Source organism: Triticum urartu, chromosome 6A (genome assembly GCF_056163025.1).
Source record: "Triticum urartu cultivar PI428250 chromosome 6A, HENAU_Tu73, whole genome shotgun sequence".
NCBI classification, from domain to species: Eukaryota; Viridiplantae; Streptophyta; class Magnoliopsida; order Poales; family Poaceae; genus Triticum; species Triticum urartu.
This window is the reverse complement of record NC_141878.1, coordinates 576,112,195-576,134,299: the sequence shown is the minus strand read 5'-3', so window position 1 is coordinate 576,134,299 and position 22,105 is coordinate 576,112,195. Positions and strand designations below refer to the sequence as shown.

General features: G+C 48.7%; 2 protein-coding genes across 2 annotated transcripts; one reads left to right on the top strand and one right to left on the bottom strand.

Annotated features, from left to right (window-relative positions):
- Positions 1 to 3,794: 3,794 nt before the first annotated feature.
- On the top strand, positions 3,795 to 7,697 carry LOC147966546 (uncharacterized). The gene is made up of 4 exons (XM_087530868.1): positions 3,795 to 4,028; positions 4,790 to 4,889; positions 5,182 to 5,597; positions 6,057 to 7,697. The coding sequence occupies exons 1-4, from the start codon at positions 3,795 to 3,797 to the stop codon at positions 7,695 to 7,697; spliced, it is 2,391 nt and encodes a 796-aa protein (XP_087386994.1).
- An 11,215-nt stretch (positions 7,698 to 18,912) lies between these two features.
- LOC147966545 (uncharacterized) lies at positions 18,913 to 21,065 on the bottom strand. The gene has a single exon (XM_087530867.1). The coding sequence runs from the start codon at positions 21,043 to 21,045 to the stop codon at positions 18,913 to 18,915; it is 2,133 nt and encodes a 710-aa protein (XP_087386993.1). The 5' UTR covers positions 21,046 to 21,065.
- Between the last annotated feature and the right edge of the window lie 1,040 nt (positions 21,066 to 22,105).

Below are 22,105 nucleotides of genomic sequence, written 5' to 3'. Positions count from 1 at the left end.
GGTCACATATGCCATCTGAACCAGCCAGCCGCTCGGTTTTCTTTGTTTTACGGTCACCCGCAATTGAAGTCCCTCGTTCCCAAATCGAAACCGAATCCCTAGCTCTTCCTCTCATCTCTACTTCTAATGTCTGAGTTGGTAGTCTCACCTCACTTCGGTTAATTCTTCCCCACCATTTTTCTATCCCACCAACACATTTAAACCGGATTTTATCCACGATCTCTACTCCTAATGTCTGAGTTGATAGTCTCGCCTCACTCCGGTTAATTCTTTCCCACCATTTTTCTATGCCACCTACACATTTAAACCGGATTTTATCCATGATCTACTTAAACCGATTTTATCTCCCAATACAATCTATTTTCGGTAGTATTTGGTAACTTTTATATGGAAAGGAATAAATCATGATCGATCTATAATTAATTTCTGAAGTATTTGGTAACATTTATCTGCCAAAAGGATCTATTTTTTATAGTATTTGATAACTTTTATATGGAAATGAATAAATCATGACTGATCTTTAATCAATTTCAAAAGACCAAATTTCTATTATTAAAGCAGGATCGTCATCGTTTTCGTTCCACCTCCCCATCCCACCATCCTACCGATCCCTTGCCTCTCCTCTCGGCTGCTGCAATCTGCCACGAATGCATGCACGAATCCGGATCAGCCAGGGAAAGAACGGAACAAATGCACAACACAACTCGACACACGATAAAAAGAAAAAGAAAACCCACCTAAAAAGCAGCCAAGAGCCCACGACCAGGCACACCCGTCCCACGCCCCATCTCCTGACGACCTCACCAACACCTAGCTCCTCCCCCTCCGATCTGTCTACCGAAAAAATTCCCCCCGCTGTCCAAGCCCGAACCGTCGCGCCGGCACAGGAGCCCGTGCCGAGGAGTCCCTCGATCCAATCCTCGCCCTCGTCGGCATTGGCGGCCCCGCACTCTCTCAGGAGCAAAATCCCTCCGTCGTCCAGCCCGAACCGCCATGCCGACGTAGTAGCCCAAGCCGTTCACGCGACCAGAGCCGCCCACGCAAAGAGATGGTGTAAGCCATGCTATCGAGAGGAGTCCTTCGATCCAACCCTTGCCCTCGCCCTTGCCGACATTGATGACCCCGCCTCTCTCCATGGGTTCAGTTACTCGATCTCAGTCATCCGGCTAATCTCCGACGAATATGTCACCGGTGCGGACACGCATCGAACAACAACAGTGCGGGCTCATCTCTAGCTCGTTTGAGCCTATCGTCGACGCCGTCATGTCACCAATGTGTTGGTGCCGATGTCGCACGAACACCGGCGTCACCTGTCTCCCTATCTTGTCCGGGCTCGATAGGGCCAGTGACACTAGCAAGCTCCGTTGACCATAACCAACAGAGGCGAAGCTAGCCGTTTGCAGCATTTTGTTCAACCGATTCCAACATCTAGTTGTGCCGCTCATACCACCACAACTACACTGACGTCACTTAACTGAGACAGAGTTCTAGCCACGCCCTTAAAAAATTATCATGCCATTTTCCCATTATTATTGGTGCATCCAAACGTTATAATGAAATTTTCCTATTATGGTGGTGCACACACACGTCTCCCTCGCCGCTCGGCCTTGTCGGTGTTCGTGCATCCGCTCTATGAATTACTGATCATGCATGTACTAGTAGATTCGAGCACATAATCATGGACAATAAGCCCGATGCAAGATGAACTAGGTTTGATGAACTTTTTGTGAAAAAGAAAATCATGGTGAACGCAGGTGAACTAATTGTTGTCCATTTGTATATGGTATACGTAAACCTCGCAGATAAGTTGCCGTCGCCGTTCGGCATTCATCTAGTCCAGATTCTAGAACGAACGTCAAGACATATGGAGTTCTCACCGCCGACTTCGTCGTGCGGCGTCCGTGCCGGCTGGCAAGCCTCGGCCGCACACGACGCACCCGACAGACGCCGCGTACAGGTCGACGTCGTCGTGGCCAGGCACGCAGCCGCCGCACACCACTGCTCGCGGGAGCATGCCCTGGCCGCACGCGCCGCAGTTGCCTCCGTCGCCGAACGACTCCTGCCCGCACGCGCGGCACCTGAAGCCGCGGCCGCCGCACGTCCCGCCGCACGAACGGCACCGGTAGCCGCGCGAGCTGGCACCGCACTCGCTGCATTCGGAGTCGTAGCCGCCGTCGTCCTCCGTGTCCAAGTCCATGTCCTAGTCCGTGCCGCCTTCTTCCTCCTCATCGTCGACCAACGGCACCAGGCTCGGAACGGCGACGCTGGAGGCGGGAGCGGCGAGGTTGGGCGGCGTGGCGTTGCCGTTCGCGTCGGCGGCCGGCTCCTCCTGAAAGCCTGCAACGTGCTCAAGCCCCTCCTCCTGGGTGGTGTTCGGGGCGTCATCCGAATGATGGCGGCCCCGCGGCTCTTCTTCGTCGCTGTGGTCGCCGCGGATTATAGGGTCGTCTTCCTCCTGGCTTTCTGCCGACGGCGAGGCTGGGACATGAACTTCCATGGCATGGCGACACGAGCGGGGAAGAGCAGAGAGAGGCGATGAGAATGGGGAGCGATTTGATGGGTGCCAATGGACTGGAACCGAAGCGTCCAGTGGTTTGACCGGAGAAGTTGAGGGGTGAGGCCGTGGAATTTGTAATGGCTCTCGGTAATATAACTACGTACGAGAATTCTGGAGGAGTAAATGGCACTGGTCTCTGTGGTGCACTCGAGTCACCATACTTGCAAACCGAAAAGGGTCTGTCTAGGACACATTTAGATGTGACGTGTAACTATGTCACATCTAACATGATGTCCACTCTATTAGTGATCTATTTTTTCTTCTTAATTTTTTTGTTTCTTATTGTTGCATTATATATTTGTGGGAGCTTAGATGTGACATCTTTAAAAAACATCTAGATGTGAATTAGACAACTAAACCGGAAAACCCCGTAGTCACAAAACTGGTGTTGCCGGTACGGTTTGGTCACATATACCATCTGAACCAGCCAGCCGCTCAGTTTTCTCTGTTTTACGGTCACGTGGGCACGTGACGTCGGTGGGGGCTGGTAGTTTTGTAGGAAAGACCTTATTGTTTTAGTATGAGTGGGCCGTATTGAAAAATATCCAGTTTTATAACTGAATCGAATTGAAGTCCCTCGTTCCCAAATCGAAACCAAATCCCTAGCTCTCCCTCTCATTCACCTTGCGGCGGCGATGACGACAATAAGACATCGAGCTGTGGTGGCGTGTCTTCTGGTTGGAGTGCAGGCAGCTCCCTAGTCGGAAGTAGTCGCGTCGTCGTCATTGTGGCATGAGTGTGGCAGACGCGAGTGGGAGCAAGGAGAGCGTGGCATTGGGTAGTCGTGCTGGTCTTGCTGGAGGTAGTGTCGGCGTTGTCGTTCGAGGGAGGTCCTCAGCGTCTGCAGTGGCACGGTCTCGCATCTCGGACTCTGTGCGTCTTCCCACAAGAGGTGTGCCAGCGCGGCGAGCGAGATATGCGGCCCGAGCGCGACCATGTTTCATCGCTCGCACGACTGGCAGGGCGACACTCAAGCAGGGGTTCCGAAGACGTGCCTTGTATGCCACCATCCCTGGACAGCTGTTGAGCGTGGTAACGTGGAGGCACTGGCAGCGGCGATGAAGTATCATTGTGTTGTCTAGCGGGCAACCACGAAGGTGGAGGTGGCTTGCCCACCATTCCACTTTTTTGTGCGCTTCTACTCAAAGGAGGATTGCACTCGTGTGGTGCACATGTCGGAGTAGTTGCGTTGCGGCCGCAAATAGAATTGGTTTTCGCCGTTGGTCAAGGTTCTCGCATGGTACCCCGAGGAAACTCGAGGCAAGACGACACTCAGTTTGGAGGGGCTCCCGAAAGAGGCCTGGGATCTGGACATCGTCAACCGAAAGAGGCCTGGGATCTGGACATCGTCAACCTAGTGCTCACCGATGTCGACAACGAGCTCATCAACATGCTCCTGGCTATCGACAAGTGGGTGCTTTCTATCACCGTGTGGCTATGCGACCCTAGTGGTGTGCCAACGGTGCTCGCTGTCTCTGTTCCCACCTCCTCCCCAACCATGGAAGCCACACTCCGACGATGATAATGCTCATTCACCGCCACCTCTAAACTCCCGATTCTCGAACAGATCATGTCGCCATTAATTTCCTAGTGAGCTGAAAGAGGTCATCAACCATGGCCAAATGGTAACTGAAGACTTGGTTGATGAATTTCTCCTCCTCGATGAATGCGTAGACCTTAACCGCAAGCACACTTTCACCACCTGGAGCGGCAATATAGATGGCACTGGCCCTGGTCAGTATGGCAAAAGGAGTGGAGCTGGAGTGTTAGAGATGATGAATTGCAATTTTGTTATGTTGTAGTCTTGGCTACTGTCTGTTTAGAGATGTTGATGCAGTTTGTTAGATGGGTGTCGGGTGGGCTAAAAAATCTGACCTCCGCCGGTGACTCCCAAATCCAATTTGGCATCAGGTCATCGAAGTTTACTAGTTCATGGACTTAATCTACCATCATATCCGGAAGAGCTCCCTCACGCTCCTCTTGTGCCTGACCTGACGTTAGAGCCAGAGGAAACCTCAAGATCAAATATTTATGGATCCGGGGTCTTGACTTTTGGCTAGATCCAACATCCGAGCCTCAAGGGATGCCATCGGATCCTGACTCATGGTCGGGTCCGACGAGTGATTTTCGTAGTTGTCCTGGGTCTGATTTGACATCGGAGTTGGGCGAGTGCCTCTGTCAGCGACCCAAGTACAATTACAGTCTCAGGTGACAGGCTTGCTGCCAAATTAGCAAAGGAAAGTAGCGTGGCCGAGGAAAGACAATATACCACCAATCAGGGACAAGGGTGCGTCACCTCCAGGCCACCTCGGACCAAACAGCCTAACCGCAGGTACGTGGGGCCAAAGTGGGTGAGCTCTACATAATGGACCAGTCGCGAGGGGATCGTCATCTGGGAGGATCAGGCAATCGGCAAGGCACGACACGGCTCCTGTATTTTCTTGTTTTCTTTCTCCCTTCCAAAGACAAAGTGTATTCCTGTAAGCTACTTGTGAGTGCTAAGTATCATATCAGAGATCCATTACCTAACATCGTGGTATCAGATAGCCACCTACCACCCTTCTCCGCCGCCGCCGCCACCTACCACCCTCGCCGCCGCCGTCGCCCTCGAAACTCGCGGCCAGAAGCAAGCTCGCGATCGCCTCATCGCCACCATGGACCCGCCCTGAAGGCTTACCTCGACAAGATGAGCGACGAAGCCGCAACCCGCGCCAACAAGATGCGCGAAGAGGCCGCCATCCGCGCCATCAAGCAAGACAATGACAACACCGTGATCCTCCAGGCCTTGGCGACGCAAACAGCGCGGATCGACTCCCTCGTCACTTGGAAGCCGGAACTAGAAGCGCGCTTCGCGCAATTGGAGCTCTCGGTCACGGCTCTGCAAGCGGTGTCGCCTTCAGTGCCGCCATCCAATGGATCACCAATGCCGGTGACCTCTCCTCTGGTCGCGCGGGATATCCAAGGGCAACTAGGCCGCGGGGCATCTCTGCACACCGGGGATCCCTCGTCGGTGACCCCCGAGTCACCGGGGACGCCCCCAGTCACGGGTATGACCATGATCACGTCTCAGATCTCATCTCCCCTGTCTTCGCAAGTGCTTGCGGCTATGGGTCAAGCGCCACCGCAGATAGCGTTTCCCAATTTTGCAGGCGAGAACCCGCAACTCTGGAAAACTCTCGCTGAGCAGTATTTCCAAATGTTTGCGGTTCAGGAATCCTATTGGGTGCCGATGGCAAGTCTAAATTTCTCAGGCCCGGCTGCCATTTGGCTGCAGTTGGTGCAACGCAAGATCGCCGGTCTTGCGTGGGAATCGTTCACAGCTCTGTTGTGTACTCGATTCGGGTGTGATAAGCACCAACTGCTCATCCGTCAGTTTTATGCTATCCGTCAGACAGATTCAGTTGCAGATTTCATTGAACGTTTTGAGACTCTGATGAATCATATGATCTTTTACTCGGAACTGACACATCCTTATTTCTTTCTTACACGATTCATTGAGGGACTGCGGACGGATATTCGTGCAGTGGTGCTCATTCAGAGACCTCCCGATCTCGATACGGCGTGTTCTCTTGCATTGCTCCAAGAGGAAGTGGCTGATGGGGAGAACACCTTACGCACCGGGTACAGCCGCTCGCCGGTGCCATGTTTCATGGTAACCAATACACTGAGTCTCCCTGCGAGTTCTGCAAAACTGTCCACACCAACACCCAAAGCAGAAGATCACCGAGGTACAGAAGCAGCGAGGGCAGGAGCGAAGAGCAGCAAGATAGCAGCGCTACGTTCCTTCAGGCGAGCTCGTGGCCTCTGTTTTAAGTGTGGCGAAAGGTGGGGGAAGGATCATACATGTCCACCTACAGTACAGATGCATGTCGCCGAAGAGCTTTTGGCACTGTTCGCAATAGAGGAGGTGTTGGGTGAAGATCGCCACGGTTCAACAGAGATTGACGAAGATGATCTTTGTACTATCTCCAAGCAAGCTATCGATGGGTCTGCTGGGCCGGGCGTGATGCAGTTGCACGCGTGGATTCAGGGTAAGGAAGTGTCGTTGCTGGTTGATTCGGGTAGCTCATCACCATTTGTGGACCGGCAGTTGGCTGCCAAACTATCTGGAATATGTAAACTACCCAAGACCTGCCGCGTTAAGGTTGCAGATGGAGCTATGCTAAGCTGTGACAGTGTTATACCACAGTGTCAATGGACATCCCAGGGCCATGAATTCGTCACAGATTTCAAGATACTGTCACTAGGGGCCTATGATGCTATCTTGGGGATGTATTGGCTCAAGAAGCACAGCCCTATGCACATCGATTGGGAGGCGCAACATATGAAGATTACCACTGAAAAAGGTCATGTCAACTTGCAGGCGATCGCCAACAGTCAGCATCAGTGTTCTGCTATCTCCTCCCAGGAACTCTTGGCCGCATGCAAGCAAGGTTCAGTGGCATATGTGGTTCACCTGAATGCTGTGAATGAGACATGCTTACAAGAGGAAGCCATTCCAGTAGAAATTCTCCGAGTTTTGGAGCAGTACACGGATGTCTTTGAAGAGCCAAAAGGTCTTCCACCCAGACGTGCATGTGATCACAGGATTCCGCTCATGGAGGGAGCACAACCTGTCAATCAACGCCCTTATAGACACAAACCAGAGCTAAAGAATGAAATTGAGCATCAGGTTAATGAATTGCTCGATGCTGGCATCATCAGAGAAAGCTTGAGTCCATTTTCCTCACCCGCATTGTTTGTGAAGAAGAAAGATGGCACATGGAGGTTGTGCGTGGATTACAAATGCTTGAATGCCATGACAATTGTCAGCAAGTATCCTGTTTCGATTATAGATGAGCTGCTCGATGAGTTGGTTGGAGCGAAATGGTTCTCTAAGCTAGACTTGTGTGCTGGGTATCACCAAATAAGATTGGCAGAAGGAGAGGAGTATAAAACAACATTCCCAACTTATTCAGGCCATTGGGAGTACCTAGTCATGTCATTTAGCCTAGCTGCATCCCCTCCAACATTCATTGGCGCCATTACTTGTACTTTACGCCCCTTCCTGCGAGAGTGCGTCATCCTCTTCTTCGATGACACACTGGTTTTTAGTAAAACATTGGCAGAGCACGTAGATCATCTCCGTCAGGTTCTGTAGCTACTCAGGAGGGATCATTGGCAGGTCAAACAATCCAAGTGTGCTTTCGGGCAAAAGCAAATTGCTTACTTAGGGCATGTTATCTCTGAACACGGTGTCTCAATAGATCCGGAGAAGATCGAAACCATCAAAAAGTGGCATGTTCCACGCAACAGTAAAGAAGTGTGCAGTTTCCTCGGCTTGGCTGGCTCTTACCGGAAGTTTGTCAAGCACTTTGGCATTATTGCAAGGCCTCTATTAAACCTTTTGAAGAAGAACCATCCTTTTGTGTGGACAGCTGAAACCACTAAGGTGTTCGAGTTACTGCAACAAAGTCTGATCTCTGCGCCTGTTTTGCACCTGCCGGACTTCTCCAAGCAGTTTGTTATTGACACTGATGCATGGAGTGGGAGCAGTACTGCAGCAAGCAGGACATCCAATAGCTTATATGAGCAAACCGCTGGCTCCAAACACAGGGGTTTGTCCACCTACGAGAAGGAGTGTGGCTATCCTTATGGCAGTGGAGCAATGGCGACCTTACCTATACCATGATGAATTTCTGATAAGAACGGATCGGCGCAGTTTAGTGCACTTGGATGATCAACGACTATCAACAGTGTGGCATCAGAAAGCATTTACCAAACTCTTGGGCCTGCGCTACAAAATCTGCTACAGGCAAGGGACCACCAACGGCGCAGCAGATGCCTTGTCATGTCGGCATCACGAGCACGACCAATCCTTGGCGATCTCAGTCTGCCACCCTACTTGGATCGATGATATACGGGCTAGCTATTCAGATAACCCACAAGCCAAGAGACTACTCGAGCAATTCTCTCAACGGGCAGACCCAAAGGGGCGTTTCTCTGTTTCCGACGGACTGTTGTATTTCCGACAACGGCTATGGCTGGGGGGCTCGCCCTCGCTTCAGCAAACTATGTTGCGTGCTTTCCACGATAGCACTGTGGGTGGTCATTCGGGCTTCCTAGTGACATATCGACGTCTTCGAAGGCTATTCGCTTGGCCAAAAATGAAGCAAGCCATCCGTCAGTATGTGCAGGGATGTGCGACTTGTCAACAAGACAAGCCCAAAAGGATTAAGTACCCGGGTTTGCTCGAACCAATTCCACTTCTGGAGGGGGCCTGGCAAGTGGTGACGATGGACTTCATTGATGGCCTCCCTCAATCCGGCAAGTCTAATTGCATTCTGGTGGTGGTGGACAAGTTCAGACGCTACGCCCATTTTCTGCCCCTTCAACACCCATTCACTGCAGCCAGAGTCGCACGGGCATATCTGGACAACGTTTACAAACTTCATGGCCTGCCCAAGGCCATCATCTCGGACAGAGACCCGGTGTTCACAAGTAAGTTTTGGCGTGAACTGTTTGCCTGCATTGGTTCTGAATTTAAGATGAGCACACCTTACCACCCGCAAACAGATGGGCAATCGGAAAGAGTTAATCAATGTTTGGCAATATATTTGCGTTGCTTCATCCATGCGTGTCCCAATCATTGGAGCCAGTTCCTTTCATTACCCGAGTTCTGGTACAATTCAAGCTACCATTCTGCATTGGATATGTCACCGTTTCAAGCTCTGTATGGACATGAGCCAAGGCATTGGGGGATCAAAGCAGCGTCTGTTTGCAAAATACCAGCTCTGAAGGATTGGCTTGAAGAACGAAAGATGATGCAACAAGTTCTGTGGCAGCATCTGCACCGAGCACGCCACATTATGAAAGTACAAGCTGACAAGAAAAGATCTGATAGGGAGTTCAAAGTGGGCGACACCATTTTCGTCAAGCTGCAACCTTACGTCCAATCTTCAGTCCATCGTCGGGCAAACCACAAACTTGCTTTCAGGTACTTTGGACAGTTCATGGTGATCCGCAAAATCAACCCGGTGGCGTACGAACCGGAGCTACCACCAGAGTCACGCATACATCCGGTCTTCCATGTTTCTTAATTAAGGCAAGCACTCTCACCAGGTACCGTTGCATCTGCTTCCCTGCCAATTCCTCGCTCCTCTGAACTATCTCCGGTTGAACTTCTGCACAAACGCTGGCGGCAAACACCTGCTGGCCGCCGAGAGCAGTATTTGGTGCGCTGGTCGGATTCAGAAGTTTTGGACGCTTCGTGGGAAGATGCTCTCGCTCTCAAGGCTCGATATCCGGCTGTGGCAGCTTGGGGACAAGCATGCTCTCAAGGAGTAGGGGATGTCAGCGACCCAAATAAATTTACAGTCTTAGGTGACAGGCTTGCTGCCAAATCAACAAAGGAAAGCAGCGTGGCCGAGGAAAGGCAATATACCACCAATCAGGGACAAGGGCGCGTCACCTCCAGGCCACCTCGGATCAAACAGCCTAACCGCAGGTACGTGGGGCCAGAGTGGGTGAGCTCTACATAATGGACCAGTCGCGAGGGGATCGTCATCCGGGAGGATCAGGCAATCGGTAAGGCACGGCACGGCTCCTGTATTTTCTTGTTTTCTTTCTCCCTTCCAAAGACAAAGAGTAGTCCTGTAAGCTACTTGTGAGTGCTAAGTATCATATCAGAGATCCATTACCTAACAGCCTCATGCTAGTCCATCAACTGGTCTGACACCCAACTTGTGATGGACAGCCTCCTGTGGGAGTCTGTGGTATATTCCAGGTCGCCGAATCTAACTATTTTACCTCGGGCGGAAGTTTCTACCTGAACTAGATGGTTGGCCGAATTTGCGAAGAAGGTGATGCTATCGAAGACGAAGACCTGGCGTCACACGAAAGTCATGCTGGTGCTCTACTGGCCGATCTTCATTCCCATCGAATCACCGCGACTACGTAGCGGGACCTGTATGTGCCACCAATGACGGAGCAGGACAAGGAGGTCTCGAGCTAGTAGTCTAGACATGATGGTAATGCTGGCACATGTTTATACGCAGATCCGGGCCCTCACCTGAGATAAAATCATATGTCCTTCTTATGTTTTCTTGTGTTTGGGTGGAGTACAAAGTACATGTGATCTACTGTGTGATCGTTTTATGTCCTCTATGTACCCTACCCCTCAGTTTATATAAGTGGGGGTCTAGGGTTACATCCTAGTTGGTTACGTACAAAGAGAATGGGTTGTATACACCCTCTAACGTCTTGGAGTATACGACAAGTCTTTGGGAGCCTTCCTTTCACGCACCATGGGCCGCCTTGACGTGACCCATTGGTGAACCTATTAGATCGCTTTGGATCGGATAGGTTAGATTCTCCGGTAGACCTACCTTCTGCTTGTCCAGACGAGGAACTCCCGGTGCCAGCCACGGTGACGATGGCCGGTGATGGCAGAGAGAGGATGGCGGCGGTGGTGGAACTTCCCGTGAGCACCGCGCTAACCCTAGATCGGTAGGGATTGTAGGTGGGGATTGTGGCAACGATTAACCTCGTGAGTCGTGCCCCTGCCCCCACCTCTGTTATATAGCGCGGGTCACAGGGGCCCACCAACCATGGTTTGGTTGTGCGCCCCCGATCAGGGCGCGAGTCAGGGGCCCGTTCGACCCGTTGGGTTCGAACGGGAGAGAGATCAACCTAACATTCTCCCCCTTGATCTCAACTTTACTTTTAACTTTATACTTTCTAGTTTATTTGTTTCATCACATATTGGTACATAGAGCATGTTTCATCGTCACAGCTTAATTGCCGTTAGAATCATACAGCTACAACATACATTATGTTCAGAAGCAAATTCTGTTCCTTTTGGGCCTATCCAGAAATCATAAGGCTTTCCCTTAAACCCATGCCGGCTAAGTGTTCCTTGAACACATTGGGTGGTAAGCCTTTCGTTAGCGGATCCGCAAGCATATCCTTTGTCCTTATATGCTCGAGACTTATAGTTTGATCCTGGATTTTATCTTTCACAACATAATACCTTATCTCTATTGTTTTGGCAGGATTACTCGACTTGTTGTTGTGAGCATAGAATACTGCGGGTTGGTTGCCGCAGTACATCTTTAGTGGTTTGTGAATACAATATACCATTTTCAAGTCGGGTACAAATTTCTTTAGCCATATCGCTTGCCCCGTGGCTTTGAAGCATGCTATGAATTCTTCATACATCGTGGATGATGCAACTATCGACTGTTTGGAGCTTTTCCACAAAATAGCTCCCCCAGCGAGAGTGAAGACGTATCCTGACGTGGATTTTCTATCATCTCTGTCCCCCACAAAATCTGCGTCTGAATACCCTTTTATCTCTAGGGAATCACTTCTCCTGTATATTAGCATGTAGTCCTTCGTGCCTTGCGCATAACACAATGCTTTCTTTACCATCTTCCAGTGCTCCATGCCTGGATTCTCTTGATATGCACCGAGTACCCCGGTGATAAAAACTAAGTCAGGGCGAGTGCACACTTGTGCATACTGTAAACTGCCAACTGCCAAAGCATATGGTACTGCTTTCATTTGATCGATCTCGTACTGGTTATTGGGACATTGGAATTTCCCAAAACTATCGCCCTTAACTATAGGAGCAGGTGTGGCTTTACTCGCATGCATATTATACTTTTTAAGAACCTTTTCTAAATATGCTTTCTGCGACAGTCCTAAGACTCCATTGTTCCTATCTCGGTGAATTTCTGTGCCCAAAACATATGATGCTTCACCAAGATCTGTTATGTCAAAATTTGAGGATAAGAACTTCTTTGTTTCTTGTAATAGACTAACATCACTGCTAGCAAGCAGGATATCATCCACATACAAGATTAGGAAAATACATTTCCCAAATTTAAACTTTGCATAAATCCTATTATCCTCAATATTTCTTTAAATCCAAAAAATTTAATCGTTTTATTAAACTTTAGATACCACTGCCGAGAGGCTTGTCTTAATCCATAAATGGATTTCTTCAGGCGGCATCCCATATTTTCCTTGCCTTCCATGATAAAACCCTTAGGCTGTTTCATGTAGACATTTTCTTTTAAATCACCATTCAGAAATGCCGTCTTAACATCCATTTGATGTAACTTTAAATCAAAATGAGCAACTAATGCCATTATGATTCTGAAGGAATCCTTACATGAGACTGGAGAAAATGTCTCATTGTAATCTATCCCTTCTCTTTTTGTAAATCCTTTTGCCACGAGTCATGCTTTATACTTTTCTATATTCCCTTTAGAGTCATACATAATTTTGTAGACCCATTTACAGCCTACTGTTTTGGCTCCTTTAGGAATTTCCTCTAAGTCCCAAACATCTTTGGAACTCATCGATTTCATCTCGTCTTCCATTGCCTTCATCCACTTCGATGAATGAGGGCTTCTCATGGCTTCTTCATATGAGGTGGGATCTTTTCCCATATGAACCATTTCTGTGTTATAAACTTTAAAGTCAGTAGAAATAGCTGACTTTCTTGGTCTTGTAGACCTTCTAAGGGCCTCAGTCTCTGGCACATTATGTGCCTCATCTTCTGACACTTCTTCTAAAATTTGCTGTTGCACCTCCCTTTCATGCTCAACAACGGGTTCAGTCGGCTCCTGACGGACAGGTTCCGGGTCTACCCCCATAGTTGTCATGGGTGGAGTTGCAACTGGTAGTGAGAAAAATGGCTCCTGAATCATCGAATTAGGTGCATGCACCCTCTTCTCCTCAAGATCAATTTTCCGAACTACCTCATCATTTCGTCCTCTAAGAAGACTACATGTCTCGTTTCTATGAACTTTGTATATCTGTCTGGACAGTAGAAACGAAAACCCTTTGATCTGTCTGGATAGCCAACGAAGTGGCAACTCACTGTTTTGGGGTCTAACTTTGCAATGTTTAGATTAAACATTTTGGCCTCAGCAGGGCACTCCCACACCCTGAAGTGTTGTAGGGAGGGCACCCTTCCTGTCCATAGCTCGTATGGTGTTTTGGGCATCGACTTGCTTGGTACTCTTTTGAAAATGTGAATGGCAGTTTTAAGCGCCTCCATCCATAATCCCGATGGCAAGTTAGAATAACTCATCATGCTGCGCACCGTATCCATAAGTGTACGGTTACGCCTTTCAGCTACTCCATTCTTTTCTCCCATAGTGGGATACATTAAAAGCACAGTTATCATATATTTCTCTTGCCAGAATTTCTCCCGCCATACGGGATTTTTGACATAATATTATGTCAACTTTACCCTGTTACGCAGGTATTTTCCCAGACTTTTCCCGCCATGCAGGTTTTATCATAATCATCTCTTCCCGCCATGCGGGTAATTTCCCTGTAAGGGAACATAAATGCCAGACTTGGCTCTTTTCACTGCATATTCGATCATCAAATTTAGGAATAAATCCGAATGCTCTTTGACATACATGCTTGATCCGACGTTGGTCAAATTTAACACGCATGTTGCTTGTTTCATCTCAAATCATGTTGACTGAAAATTCTTCTTCATAGAGAGTACATGAAAGACATACATGAACCAAGACTCTCAATGATCTATCTCTTTTCTTTTGATGCCATTCTTTAGAGAGAACATACTCCCTCACGTTATGACCATTCTTGGTCATCTTTCAGGTCACAAGTACCCATCCATTCGCTTTCATGAATGAAAGTATGGAAAAAATTTAGTCTGAGAAAACTTAGCCAATAATCAACAATAATGGGCATAAAAATAACCCTACGTTGGTCTGGTTAAAAGAAATGCACATTAAAATTTTGAAACTTTCTTTTTTATTCTAAGTCACCGTTGTGGCAGGATTAGAATAAACATCATCCTTCTACATTAATTTCACATCACCGTTGGGCAGAAATGGAAATAATGCATATAACTCATAAACAATGTGATGATAGTATCTCTTTTAAACAACTTTGCTAAGAATTAATCATCATCATCAACTTTATTGCAGCGGGAACAAGAAATATACATTTCTCTAGTTCAAGAGCATTTCTTGATCTTTATTCGTTCTCTGAAAATTGATCACTTTGATACAAAATTTATTAGAGATTTAAACTTTGAACATAAGACTCATAGAATTATAGCACTGTTATCATCAACGTTGGTCAGAAAATAACAATACCATATTTTAACTTTAAAATAAATATCTTTCTTTTGTCATACCGGAAACTATCTGCATCTTATTTCACCCACAGGGGAAAAACATTGCTAAGAGCAATTCTTCCAATTAGATTTTCCCGTTGGTTCCCATTTAATTGGAGGATAAAACTTTTACTTTGCAGCGAAAAAACATGAATAAAAAAATTCATGAACTTTTTATTCTTTATTATAGAAACTTTTCTTTAACCGAATAAAAAATCTTGAACTTTTTAATTTTCTTTATAAAATTCATGAACTTTTCTTTTTCTGAAAATTTTCTATTTTCATTTTCAGAACTTTTTCTGTTTACTTTTCTATTTTCTATTTTCTAAACAGAATTTTCGTTGGAAAAATTTGTATAGAAAAGCTATTGTAAAACTGCCCAAAAAAACTGGACATAAAACTATATAAAAAAACTTACAGGTGGCCTGTGGCCTGCTCGCGCGCACTCTGCGCGTCAGCGCGTCGCGCCTGGCCAAAAACGGCCCGGCCCAGCGCCCGCCAGCGGCTGCAACCGGCCTTGTCCACTTTCGGCCCATCGGCCCAGTTCGGAATTAGGGTTTGCATCGTGGCCGTTCATTGCGATCGGACGGCCATCCACGCTTTTCTCCCGAACAAAACGGTGAGCGAGGGAGAGCCGAGCGCAGCCTCGGTCAAACCCTCTTTCCCCCGTGCCGCTCACACGTCTCTGCGCCTGCCCCCGTTCGTCTCTCTCTCTCTTCGAGGGTTGCGGGCCTCGCCGGCCGCCGGCGATGTGTGACGCACCACCGCGGCGCGCGAGTCCCTCCTCTTTTTTCCTTGCTCTCGCGGTCTCGTGCAGGTCGCCTGACCACCGCGCTGCGTACTTCCGCCGGCGACAGCGTCGAGTGCCACCTCGCCGCGCCAGGGCGCCGGCGACGGCGTCGACGGCAACCGCGCCACGCGCTCTTTTCCTTCTCCCTCCTGTTCTCCCCGTCCACCGCGAGCCAGTGGCAGAGAGAGACACGAAGTCTAGCCCTCCTATGCTCCCCTGAATACGACGACGGTGGACCACCCTACGACGATGCCGTGGTCAGCCCCTTCGCCGGTAGCGCGTTTTCCCTTGTGGGAAGCGCGCCGCCGTCGAATGGATTGGCTGCGTTGCCCTTTGCCCCGACGGGGTCTCTTCTTTAGGCAGCAGCGAAGGCGTGGTGTCCCCCCGCCCGTGTTCTTCTTTCGAATGGCTCGGCATGCCGATGCCCATCCGGATCGAGAGGAACGGTGCGGCCATGACAGCGGCGCTACTTTCTCCATTGATGAATTTTTCTTTGCCCTGTCTAGGGTTCGTTGGGGGAGGGGGATCTATCTTTCTCTGTATATTCTTTTTACCGAAAATCTTAGCCTAGCATGGCTCTGATACCATTGTTAGATCGTTTTGGATCAGATAGGTTAGATTCTTCGGTAGACCTACCTTCTGCTTGTCCAGACGAGGAACTCCCGGTGCCGGCCATGGTGACGGTGGCCGGTGATGGCAGAGAGCGGATGGCGGCGGCGGTGGAACTTCCCGTGAGCACCGTGCTAACCCTAGATCGGTAGAGATTGTAGGTGGGAATTGTGGCAGCGATTAACCTCGTGAGTCATGCCCCTGCCCCCACCTCTGTTATATAGGGTGGGTCACAGGGGCCCACCAACCATGGTTTGGTTGTGCGCCCCCGATCAGGGCGCGAGTCAGGGGCCCGTTCGACCCGTTGGGTTCGAACGGGAGAGAGATCAACCTAACAGAACCGACATGGGGTCCTCGGCGGGCCCATTTGGCCGGGAGACGACATGGTAAGAGCCCTAGTCCGAGACACTGTAACCGGGAGGTTCATGGCACAAGGCCATCATACGGCCGCGGCTGCCTGTACAAGTGATGGCATAGTTCTTCGACCAGTGTAATTAGTGAGTGTAGAGGGTGATCCTACTGTGATTGTTAATTTTTTGACGTGCCAAACCAATCTAAGCGGATCCATGGTTGGGATTGATCGGGATCGATGAGTACAAGTAACAATTTCAAGGATTGAAAGGTTAGGGCTTGATTCTGACCGGCCCTATGAAATCAAAGTTTAAAATAGACTTCACTTAGGTTTCCGAAAAAAAAGGCGTTGGGTATTGAGATACGGAACGACGCAGAGCTATACGCATTCAACCAAGTGTTGGCTACGATCACCCTGGACCTATCTAGGGTGCTGTAACATTGAGTCGTCTTGTGTAAACTTTTCCTTGCTCGCCCTCCTCCTCCCACCTCCTCGCCCCTGAATCAACGATTTAATGCGAATGCTATCCACATTCCTACTCTTATAGCAAATCAAAAGCAGATGAATAAGTGAAATAAGGCGACGGTTTCCAGGTTGTAGTATACGCAAAAAAGGCAAAATAGAAGCCGTTGATTAATTTCTTATGTATGGATAAATACACGTCAAATTTGTCGTGTAAGTCGCAAAAGATCCACATGGTTCCAAAAATTTGAACATTAATACAATCTCTCTCACACTAAAACTTTTCACAAGGTTGATACTTCAGAAAAAAACCATTTGTTTGGTTCAAATTTTCCTTAATATTATAGCTCCCTTATATCCTCAAAATTACTAGGGACAAATTATTAGAACTTTTTCTCTAAGTTTAGGTAACAAACGAGACAAGCCTAGACATAATCGTGGTCAGCCCTGCCTAGTGTCCCGGCTCGAAAACTCAATGGTTGGGTTCGGCTCGTCATCTGCTTTCAACCTTAATGGACACCCTCAAAGCGTGACATACCTAAGCTATATTATATTATTACTAGATAATTGTGCATGCGTTGCAATGAGATATGGATATTGCAGTATGCGATTTACTTCTCCATATTAATGTGATTGTATAAATAAATGTTAGTAAAGTACTATTCATGATCTACACATCTAAATAAAAACAACTCATTTGGTATGAACTCTTGCTTATCAAAGAAAACATATTTTTATTTGATAAGTCAATAAAAGAGGGGACAATTAAGATGGTTTTCAAGAAAACCCGATGAAAAAACAAACATAGGAGGGAAAAAAAATCAAAACATGAAGAGTAAGAGTGGAACCATACGTAAGGTTGGACAAAGCACTCTGCATGGAAAAAGAACGCTATTCTTTTTTAAGTAGTAGACATAACCAAATAAATTCAATAACTCATTTTATCCTAAAAATGATGAATTCATTTTATCTTAAAATCGGTTTCACGCTGGGCGCGGGAAATAAACACATGAAACGTGAAACTTATCCTTTATTTATACCTTTTTTGCGGGAAATAAACATGTGTATACCTAGTTAATTTCGTATGGGGGTTCATTTTTCACCTGCTCTCGAAATTGATCACATAAATAAACATTTTCGTACGAATTTCACCGAATCTTATGTTCGAGCTTCCAATTTGGCATATTTTATCCAAACGGGACTAACGTTTGGAAATACGGAATAACTCAAGGGGCTTCGCCTCGACACCCCGACATCCCAAGCTGGATACCGTGAGAAGATGGTCGAGGACTTCGCCTCGGACATGGCCCTCAACCCCTTCTCCTCCGGCACCCGCCTCAGGCGAGCCCCGGACCCTGAAATTCGCCCCCAATCCGCCGCGGCAATGCTGCGAATCGCGCTTGCTTGCTTGCTTGCTCTGACCGACCAAGCTTCCTCCCTTCCTTCCTTCCTCCCCGCAAGAGCATGATACGGGCGATACACGCGTGCAAGGCGGCGGCGGAGGAGCGGGCGGTGGTGCGGCGGGAGTGCGTGGCGATACGGGCCACGATCAGCGGGGACGGACAGGACCTACGGCACCGCAACATGGCCAAGCTCATGTTCATATCTAGTTACAATCGCGACTGAACAAATTTTGCTCAGATCTAGGGACAAGAGGGGTGATTTTGAAAGGCATCCTAAAAAATCCTGGTGAAAAAGATCTTACAAAACTACCATTACACCTCTTGTAGATTTGTTCAGTTCCTACATATCTACAACTCAAAACTAGAGTCATTACACCGTTTAGGAAGTTGTAGATTTGTAGGAGAAATACTAGACGATCAAATGTAAAACAGACATCCAGAGCTCTACTTTATTCGTTTACACCAAGCAAGCTTACAAGTCATGTGAAAAACAGAGTCACTCACACGGTTTTCAAAGACGAACATCTACAATAATAAATTAATTTACCCAAGCAGCAGAAGAAATCACAGGTCAATAATGTTTTCGGTGGCTCACACATTAGAGCCATGCGCAGGTTCGGTAGCAGAGGGGCGGTCTAGGACGCCGGCATGTGTGAGCAATACCCACAGATGGGTCATGAACTCCCCGCCATTGGCGAGCATCTCAGCATGGATTTCGGCATTTCTCGATGGCGCGAGGAAGAGTATGAACTCGGCCCAGAAATCAGCCAGCACCTTGCATCGCCTCGCTTCTGGAACCACACCAGTGATGAGTTCTTTCCCAAGCCTGGCCCCCATCTCCAGGACGGTGCTGTTGCTGCCCGGCAAGACCATCATCATCAGCTTCTCACATCTGCTGCTCACAGTTTCACAGCCAGCCAGGCTTTCCCGAGCTTCCATGACCACCGCGTCGAAGATGCGCTGCGTGTGGTAGCCATGCCCGGGCAGCATGTCCGGAACAAAAGCCACCAGGTAGGCGCAGTAATCCGACAGGCTCTTGGCGACAAGACGATTACCCCTGAGCCTGAGGGGATCCTCGTCCCCGTGCATGGACATGGACATGGACATGGTCGTCCCAATGTGCCATACGAGAATCGTGTGGATGTGCGTGGGCAGGGTGCAGGCCCATGAGAATTGGCTTCCCAGCTGATTTCTTGCCAGTGCCGCCTGTCCATCTTCTAGCACCCCGTTGCTCTCTTTGAACCCAGAGAGGACGCGCACTATGACTTGCTCTCGCAATTTGATCTTTTCCCCGGCCTTCTGCCCTTCCCTTGTTGCCTCGACCAAACCTAATGACAGAATCGATAGTGCATTCCACGGGTGGTAGTCAAAATTGAGTAACAGGGGGTACTGCCCGAGTTTACTCTCCCAGTGACCGCTTGCACCTGACATTTTCTCTCTGGATACGTTGATCTTCATCCCTATCATCTTGGTTGTCTCATCAGCAGTCGCGTCATGGAGCCTTTCCATGACCGCCCACCTGCTGGGACTCATGAAATGCTCTGTTAAGAATACTATAAACCAAATGGCAAGCAGCACAATGGTAACCCAATGGATGACATCGGTTCCTTGAACTCTTTGTTCCAAATCACTGTGGTGGTAGTGCCTGCTAAATGCTCCCGAGATGCAGTTCCAAACAATGACAGTCGGTATAACGGTTGCTACGAACAAGGTCTGGTACTCAGTGAACTTGGCATCGAACCTTGTGTAGAAGAAATCATAGAGGAACGCCAACTCCATCTCGACGACCCCCAAAGCGCGGGCGTAGTTGCCTTGTTCCGAGAGGAGGCCATCCAGACAGAAACGCAGCGTCTTGGAAAGGCCAGCTTCGCCGAGCCGATAGCCGCAGAATCTCCGCTTCAACAGTTTGAACAGCGTGAAGGAGAGGGCGATGTCCTTCATGGTGTCCATTGTCTCCTTGTCGTAGTGGGCGCTCTGAGAGTCGATCCATCGCCAGACTTGATTGATGGTGGTGATTTTGGTGGTCGCCTGTTTCAGATCAACCACCCCATAGTCGGGTGCGGTGGGGATCAGGGAAGCTAGTTTCTCTTCCCCGTGGAAGATGTACTCGTACCCTTGCATCGTGGCCGGGACCGGATCGACCATGCCGTCGGCTACTCTCTTGTGCTCAACCATCATGTAGTCTGCAACCACCTTGGAGTGCTCCAGCAAGCCTCCCTTCTTGCTCGCATTGTGTAAAGTAGTCGACTTCCTCTTGGTCAGCACGACGCTCCAAATCCACAGGATCCAGATGGTCGCCCTGTAGCTCTTGTTGTGCCCGCTGCAGTTGGCGATCAGCCATAGCACCAGGAAGATCTGCAGCAGGTGCTGCACGAGCACGCGCTTCCGCTGCTCAATGTCATGGATGCTGTAGACGGAGAGGGAGTCGGCGCTCACTTGGATGAGGAGGAGGAGGGTGCCCCACAGGACGAACGTCTCGTCGCGGAAGGGGCCGGCCTGCAGCAGGCCGATGGTGTAGGGGCCCAGCACGGTGAACAGCGTGTACACCGCCCAGACGAAGAGGCGGAACGCGCCGTGGCTGTGCCGCCGCCGCAGCGAGCCGAACATCTCCAGCAGGAGCCAGATCAAGGCGCTGAAGAGGACCAGAACCTCCACGCGCACCAGCCGGCCGCGGGCGCTGCCCAGGCTATGGGCCAGAGTTGCGGTGGCGTTCTTGAGCTCCATGGCTTGTCAAATCTTGTTGTCTCTGATGTCGGTGGGGGTTTCAGCCTCCGGCGATGCCTTGAACAAATACTAGGAAAGCATATCTCAGGCTCTCACCAGCACGGCACCTATGTTGATTCATTTAGTAGTATACTTCCCTCGCGAGGAGCTGCCCTTTTTTTAGACAAAGCTGCTCCAGCTTGTGTGGAGCATGCTGCCCATGAGCCCCGCAGGTCGCTCGTTCTACTACATTCCTCTATGTGGTAGCTCTCGTGGCTCGTTTTTTTTTTCTTTTTGGCAAAACTGATAAATATCTAATGTCAAATTTACAGAGGATCGAACGTACGCTGAAGATCCAACATGAATCTTGAGGCACGGCAGACCAACCACGTCATCGATTCTTATCTTACTTCTTACTTATACTTATCGGGTTTGCTATTTCACGTCTAGATGTGAAATAGTTATCTCACATCTAAATCTTCTACCGTTGGATTGTTTGTCTTTAAAATTCGTACGGGGTTGATCTTATAGTTATCCCGCGTCGTATTTGTCTCGCTGGTCTAGTACGCCGATATTGGCGGGCCGTTAATCGTTTTGTTTACCTCGTCCGTGTCTCAAGTCTCTGCCCGTCCTGTATGTAAATCTCAGGCAGCTTTTGGTCGGCCGTTTGTTTGTCACGTGCAGCCGCTTACCGTTGGTTCGTTGGCCCTTTCTTCCATTTTTCTTGCCGGCCTGCTATCGTGGGTCTTTTTTTTTAGGATCATTGCTTGTATTTTCTGGATCGTGGAGAATAGGAAGACTTAACGGGCACCATATACAAAGGATCTGGTGTTAGCTTATGCTCTCACTCACTCTCTATTTGGGCACTTTCTCTCCCTTCATCTATCCCATTTTTTGAGCTGTTTTTTTTTCCTTTCTGTTGTTATTCTCTTTTTTATTTTATTTTTCCATTTTTCAAATTCATGATAGTTTAAGTACATGAACATTTTTTGAAGTGTGTGACCACTTACTAAAATTCACAAAATTTTAATTTGTGAACACTTATTTGAATTTACATAAAAAAATTATGAATGAGTGTGTG

What these genes read in the sequence shown, in the direction of transcription:
- LOC147966546 (XM_087530868.1), top strand. Translation starts at nt 3,795, where the DNA reads ATGGTACCCCGAGGAAACTCGAGGCAAGACGACACTCAGTTTGGAGGG. An exon ending in ACCAAACAGCCTAACCGCAG is followed by an intron (nt 4,890 to 5,181) that starts GTACGTGGGGCC and finishes ACTCGCGGCCAG; the next exon opens with AAGCAAGCTCGCGATCGCCT. An exon ending in AGTCACCGGGGACGCCCCCA is followed by an intron (nt 5,598 to 6,056) that starts GTCACGGGTATG and finishes CGATTCATTGAG; the next exon opens with GGACTGCGGACGGATATTCG.
- LOC147966545 (XM_087530867.1), bottom strand. Translation starts at nt 21,045, where the DNA reads ATGGAGCTCAAGAACGCCACCGCAACTCTGGCCCATAGCCTGGGCAGC.